At 40.8% G+C, this 6,952-nt stretch overlaps 1 protein-coding gene across 1 annotated transcript; it reads right to left on the bottom strand.

The window, feature by feature from the left end:
- Positions 1–1,014: 1,014 nt before the first annotated feature.
- exd1 (exonuclease 3'-5' domain containing 1) lies at positions 1,015–6,520 on the bottom strand. Its single transcript, XM_010771677.1, has 11 exons — positions 6,133–6,520; positions 5,920–5,985; positions 5,192–5,225; positions 4,992–5,068; positions 4,826–4,893; positions 4,585–4,671; positions 4,355–4,459; positions 4,190–4,270; positions 3,957–4,100; positions 3,035–3,226; positions 1,015–2,196 (listed from the first exon to the last, which is right to left on the bottom strand). The coding sequence occupies exons 1-11, from the start codon at positions 6,260–6,262 to the stop codon at positions 1,666–1,668; spliced, it is 1,515 nt and encodes a 504-aa protein (XP_010769979.1). The 5' UTR covers positions 6,263–6,520; the 3' UTR covers positions 1,015–1,665.
- Between the last annotated feature and the right edge of the window lie 432 nt (positions 6,521–6,952).

Genomic DNA, 6,952 nt, shown 5'->3' with positions numbered 1-6,952 from the left:
AACAATAATGGGCCTTACACAGTTAAGCAACCATTTTCGGATGCTAAATCAACACAGCTGGACATCCTAAAGTTTGTGTTTATGTCTGTGCGCTACCTTTCCGACTTGAGTCCAAAAATAGCTCGGGAGCATCCTGCTGTGATGCTGGAGGTGCAGTCATCTTTCCCCTCTGAAGGACACAACACTGTCTGAAGTTTGGGAGCAGGGGGAGTGGGAGAGGGAGGGGAGGAAGCTGTGACTACCGTGTGACAAGCGCCCTGTTCCTTCCTCCCAGGCTTGAGAAACAGGAAGTACTGCACATAAGGCATTATTGTGACGGAGAGGAAATGCAATGTCCTCTAAAATAAGAGCCCCAATCTGGTTGTCAATGACAGGAGCCTGTCCTCCACAGCCCCACAGAGACCCCACCCCTACACACACACTAACCCCCTTCACAACTTCACTGTTGAGTGACGCACATGTATAAAGCAAGCTCCCATTCTGTAGCTTTACAAGGCTTCCAAATTAAATGCATACTCCATATAAAAGTCAAGAGAAGGTATTAATAACTTCTGAAAATGTCAGTGCAGCAGCTTAAAGATCTAATCAAGTGAATCAGATTTAGGATAATGTCATTTGTTCCATGCTGAACCCAGCCCCATACAGATTGAGCAACAGCAGCATTTCAAAGGGTTAAAGTGGCATATGGGTAGGATCCATCCTGTTTGTGTTTAGCAGAAGCTGAGGAGCTGGTTGCTAAGAGAGATGCAAGGCTTTGTGTCGGGCTGCTTCCTAGTTAATTAAAATCTTACCTTATCTGTTTCACGCTTTCAATTAGAAAGCTCTGGAAAGGGTCCAAGTCTCTGCATGAAGATAACCATAGCAATAAGATGTGATTAATATGGGGGCCCAATCGCACAGCGGCAAGGCCCTGCCGTTTTGATCCTAGCCACCAAACTTCTGATGATCCAGGCAACAAATAGCTGAGCGGTAACTCTACAAAGTCTGCATGGCACCTCCAGCAGCAAATTAAATGGATAAGATCTGCTTCTGTACATGACAGGTGCTGGCCATCAACTGTGATCATGTACATCTGAACTGCAGCACTGACGGAGGCTGCAGAGTCTCACTGTTAAGCCTGTGCCACAAGACTAATAGTTTTCTTTGGTCATCTGTAAGCTAAAGAAATGTCAGCTAACAATGTTTTTGCTCAATTAAAGGCAGATCCATCACCATCTGTCGCTGCTTTTTCACAATCATATAACTTCAATACAGAAGACAAGCTGTACCAGCAATAAATCACACTAAGCGTACACTCGTATGGTTTAATGGGCAGCCGTTTTTGGTTGTAGTTTTTGTTACAAAAGCCAAGGCTACAATTTTAGATGTTAAAGTCAAGAATGCAATAAATTATCACTCATTCAAAAATAAACTGAGAAGGATTTAGGGGCTAAATGCTAAAGGAAACACAACATAAATAAAAGGAACAGACAGGCTTACTTTGTCACAAACAATACAAACATGTTTGAATGAACTGGCAAGCAACTTCCAAACAACTAAATATTAGTGCCTATTTTTCAAAAGACTTTTCACAATGCATCACATTTTTTTTCCACATTGCCAAGCGCTCTAATAAAAACAATCAAACAAATCACCTGGCATCAAACACATCTCGGAAACGAATATTTACTGCCATCTACTGGTCCCTTTAGGAAAAGACACACATGGAACTTGATCTTGTGAGATTTGAAGGAGGAAGCCTCTTCCCATGGCAGGTAAGGCCGGGATGGATGACTGCTCCTTCCCAAAGGTCATTCCTCGACCCATTGTTTCCATGGGCCCCTCTGTGCACCCTCTGCTTACACTGAGAGACAGGGGACTGTTAACAGACATTTGTTTCCTGAGGTCTGGGACTGGAGCCTGAGGTGCTGTGTCAGGGGAAACACTGGCGACTCTCGGAGGGCTCTTTGGTGGCTCGTGAAGGGGAGGATCCGCTTGTGGAGGTGACTCATCAGCTGCAGGTTCAAAGGACTCTGCCTGTCTGTGCCCGTGCTCCTCCGCTGCAGGGGAGGTCTGGGATGGAGACTGAGTCCGAGGGTTGAAGCGAGCCAGCAGTCCTTGCTCTGAGGCGGGGAAACGGTCGGCAGCCCACTTCTGTCGCTCGATACGCATTTGCTCTAGCTGTCTGAACTCTCTAGGCAGCTCCAACACACTCTCCTGAGGATGCAAAAGGGAACACTGAAGACTAGTGTTTTTTTTATAAGGATGGATTCACATTTTCTTCCAAGTTTGTCTTGAAACAATAAAGCCAGTAAAAATAATCATGATTGATGTTTTTGTTTCTACTGTCTACTCTACATGTAAAGAGATTTCTGCCCAACAACATTTCAATGCAAGGGATGTGGGGCAAAATCAAGAGTCCTCATTCACTGAATAAATAAAAACCAAAACATGTGAGACTCAAGCAGTTAAATCCAATCAGGAAGTGTTCTTATGGCAGCCAGTAGGGACAGGAGCAACTATTACAGTGACACAATGTAATTGGTGGCATGGGAGTATTTGTATTGATAAACTTGAAAACTCAGCATCATATCTTTTGATTTTTAAATGAGCTTTTTTATGAAAGCAATTGGCATCATTTATTACCATCTTGCAACAGCCACACTTAGCAGATTTGTGTCTTTCTTTTGTCAGGGAATTTCCTTTATTGATTGCTGTCTGGATGTGAAGAGTACTTTAGCAAATGTAACAAAAATGTTCCTAAATACATAACCGACCCTAGCTTTGTTGACAATAATTTAGATAATATTTGTCAAAAACTGAAGACAACTTGCCCCTTACTACTCATGTCTGATATCGTGCCTGTATTGGTTGATATCAGGCACGGCACTACATAGGAATATTTCTCCAGCTGTTTTGCAGCATGCTCTCATTGTTTTGAAATAGAATCAAAATTGAATATAACAAAGTCGACGGCTGGTCTTAAATGAGTAGTAGGGCCGTATATGAATAATTCTTTATGCCCTGGACAGGTGCTCATTTGTGAACTACCCACCATGCTGACATGCTCCAATTCACCAGGTTCGTATTGGCTGCTGCACAGGTAGGAATCCACCAGGGTAATGTAGTCCGTCATGAGAGTATCCAGCAGCACCAGTCTGAGAGGCTGGAGGTGGATCGCTGACAGAGCCATGACCTTCAGCAGGGGAACAGGACAGGGCCGCTTGTACCACATCTCCCTTTCTTCCTGTAAACACACACCAGCGATTACAGTTCATACAGATGCAACTACCGTAATTTTCGGACTATAAGGCGCACCTGAATATAAGCCGCAGCAGCGGCATACCACTCTCGGTTCCACTTTTACTTTTGCGCGCTACCTGTCTCACTCTTTTCCGGCCTCCAGCTTTTCTTGCTGGAACCCGCCGCTTAAAGGTCGGGGTCCGCGGACCGGCCATAGAGCCCATAGAGTTAAAGGTGGTGGCCGTTAGCAGTAAAAATCCATAGATTAGCCGCACCGTTATATAAACCGCAGCGTCGAAAAATGGGGAAAAAGTCGCGGCTTATAGTCCGAAAATTACGGTATACAGTTTGGCTCAAATATTTGAAAAACATATTTAATATTTTGTTATTGACTGATATAAAAACTGGGATATGATTAGCAATGACAGAGGGAATGATCTTGTTTGCATCATTATTCACATTTTGATAGAAACATATATCAAAAATGATCATTGTGTAATTATTTGCAAGTATCAAATAAATATTCTTTTCACAAGTCTGTCGAACACGATTTGTGATCATGGACCTCTCTGAAGAATTACAATACTTAAGTCAGGATGATATTTTGAAACATATTTTGCCTTTAACAAATACAGTGCCTCCTGCGAAAAATTACACTAGTCCATATTGCAATTTCGTATTGAAAAACACAACAATACACCAAATAAATGTTCTCGAATAAGATGTGACTGTACCTTTGTGAGCTGTGACTTCATCTGAAGGGACAGGAGCTGGGAGGACGGCACCTTCAGGTGGAGACTAACCACCTGCTGCAGAGTGCTGACTCGGTCCGGGAGAAGACCTCCAGCGTTGGAGTAGAAGCACATGACATCTGCTACCTAAACACAAACAGAAAAAGAGCAGGTAAAAAGTAAGGTCTATTAAACATACAGAAGAGAAAGTAGGCCATAGTACACTGAACATGTACCTGCGTATCAAATACGTTGGTCAGCTTTATCCCAAACTGAGCAATCAGACATCCAGCAAGGGCTCTGCAATCATGAATGACCTGTACAAAATGCACAGCATAGATGTTACGTTAATAATCAGAACTTTGACTGAATAGTATTTATAGTGTGTTTATAACGCTTACCTTCAGCATGTGCTTATTTTCCAGGATCATGGAAAGACCGTTCTTAAAGGCCCGAGGTCCAAGTAGCAAGATATCGAATAGGTACACCTTGTTTTTAGTGGCAATCTAAATGAATAAAGACACATTCAGTTTCAAATATGAATCTATATTATTTTCATGAAGGAAAACAAGGCAGCTAGAGACGGAGGGAAGGATAATAAAAAAAAAAGCAGGAATGCAGAACTTCTCACCTGCAGCCAACACAGTCTCCCGTGGTCAAATACCTCGACTCCATCAGCTCCCACACCTATCACACGCTGCTTCTTGATGTCCATCACCTGACAGAGAGAAACGTAAGACATTATCGAGAGATTGAGACAACAGGTCTCAGTAAATATGCCATCACCGTTATTTGCTCACGTGGACTTGGACTTGAAAGATTTGCAATTTAAATGATCTTTGTAACAGAAAAGGAACCTAAAATCAACTTACAGCAGACACAAACTTTTCTTGAAACTCATCTATGACGACAAAGTTTATAAACTCCCCTTCATCTTCATCTGTAAAAAGTAAAGGATCCACTCAATAGTAAAAATGCTTACATAGCTTGGATATAGCTTTAGCAAAAACACCATAGACAAATTATTTGTATACTCACCCAATGTGATTGTCTTCCTGTATGGTTGAAACTTTTCAACATTCAAATGCTCTTCAAGGCTGGACTCACAGACATTGCTGTGCAACAACAACACATAGCATGTTAGAGTTAAAAAGCAAGTCAAAGCCAGCACAGTGTGTAGTCACCATAGACTGTGTGTATATATATAAGGTTGTTCTCGAAGATGACACAATACATACCTGCTGCCAGTGTTGGCTCCATTGGCAAATTCCACTGTTGATTATAATATATAAACATGCCATGTTAGATGTCAAAACTGTACCTAGGATATTTCTCAATAGTAATATGCAGAGGTGGAAGAATTACTCAGATATTATACTTAAGTAAAAGAAGAAATACCAGAGTAGGATTACTCTGTTACAAGTAAAAGTCCTGGATTCAAAATCTTACTCAAGTTAAAGTACAAAAATATTAGCATCAAAATGTACTCAAAGTAACGAAAGTAAGAGTACTCATTATTCAGATTGGCCCTTTTCAAAATGATATATATAATTAATTGTAATTAAAACATATGATAGATATATATATACATACAAACAAATGTATTGATATGTGTATCAAAGCTGGTAAAGGTGGAACTAATTTACTGCTGGGTAGTTTGTGAATTTAGTCCAGGCGTAACTGAAGTTTTTTTTAAGTATTGATTATGTTTATATCATTAATCTATATCTGTAAAGTAACTAAAAGGTATTCAATAAATGTAGTTGAGTGAAAGAACACCATTTACCTCTAAATTGTAGTGGGCTAGAAGTACAAACTAGCAAAAAATGGAGATACCGTTGTAAAGTAGAAGGTCCTCAAAATTGTACTTAAGTGCAGTACTTGAGTGAATGTACTTAGTAGTTACTTTACACCACTGGTAATATGTCAAGTCCAGCCTTCCCTTTGCAGATATGAGTGAACTTACCATTCAGAATCTCATGGCCGAAGAACATTTTAGAGCCAGGGAGTTTACAGCCATTACTGTCACAAACTGAAACAACAAACAAAAGTTAACTTCGAGTTAAGTTGATATGTTAACCTTCATAGAACGAATACATTTTAAACTGAAATCATTATAGAGTTCACTCCTCAACAAGTTTGTGCTAACATCATAAAATAAACACAAGTTTTTACTGACCGTTGGCCAAAATCAACGTTTTGTTGGCGTTTATGCGTTGCACGATGCCGAGGTAAGATGAGTTGCTGAGGGTCAGTTTGACCCGTTTTCCCTTCAGGATATTAAGCAGCTTGGTGTCGTCAATAACCATTTTGAAGTTAGGTTATGAATTGTTTTAAGCAGTTACAAAAAAGAAAGCTGCTATTTAAGAAATACAGCTGTCGATGATGTTACATTGGCCAGCTAGCAACAACTTGTGATTTTACTTTACTAAGCTAGCTAGGCTGCAGAGCTAACGTTACATCCACGAGGCGGTGAGAGTGACCTCTGAGGTCAATGCTGCGTTCAAAAGCTTCATGGTAGATACCAGCGCCATATAGATAGTGTCAGTCTATACGGCGCTGGTAGATACGGCGCTGGATGGATATATGGTAATTTCAACATCGACTTCCTGCGAAGTCCCTCCTCTTCCGGTGGACCTCCATGGGACCTTATTTCGAAAAAATTATGTATTGAAGTCAATGGAGAGAGAAAGATTATTTTTCGATCCCGTTTGAATTGTGCCACGAATTACACATGATGTTTGTCAATTTAAAAGATAATTTTGCAAGTCAAAAAAAATAAAAGTGTCGTAAAACTGTGAAGTAACACATTTGTTTATGTGTGACAGTGTGAACTTAGAGAACCGCAGTGACGCGTCGTAAAACCCGGAAGTAAACTTCTTCCGGTTCCTTCGCGAAAAACCAATGCAAATTCTCCATAGGATTTTGGAAAATAGCTCGAAATAAGGTCTGTGGTTGACACACATTTAAGAGAGGGATCACGTTTTGTTCAGCCGGAT

This window comes from Notothenia coriiceps, unplaced genomic scaffold, assembly GCF_000735185.1.
Source record: "Notothenia coriiceps isolate Sejong01 unplaced genomic scaffold, NC01 NC01_scaffold00010311, whole genome shotgun sequence".
Lineage (NCBI taxonomy): Eukaryota > Metazoa > Chordata > Actinopteri > Perciformes > Nototheniidae > Notothenia > Notothenia coriiceps.
Note: the sequence above shows the minus strand (reverse complement) of the source record. Positions and strands in the feature narration are given on the sequence as shown.

What these genes read in the sequence shown, in the direction of transcription:
- exd1 (XM_010771677.1), bottom strand. Translation starts at nt 6,262, where the DNA reads ATGGTTATTGACGACACCAAGCTGCTTAATATCCTGAAGGGAAAACGG. An exon ending in GGAGCCAACACTGGCAGCAG is followed by an intron (nt 5,069 to 5,191) that starts GTATGTATTGTG and finishes GTTGTTGCACAG; the next exon opens with CAATGTCTGTGAGTCCAGCC. An exon ending in TGAAGTCACAGCTCACAAAG is followed by an intron (nt 3,227 to 3,956) that starts GTACAGTCACAT and finishes GTGTGTTTACAG; the next exon opens with GAAGAAAGGGAGATGTGGTA.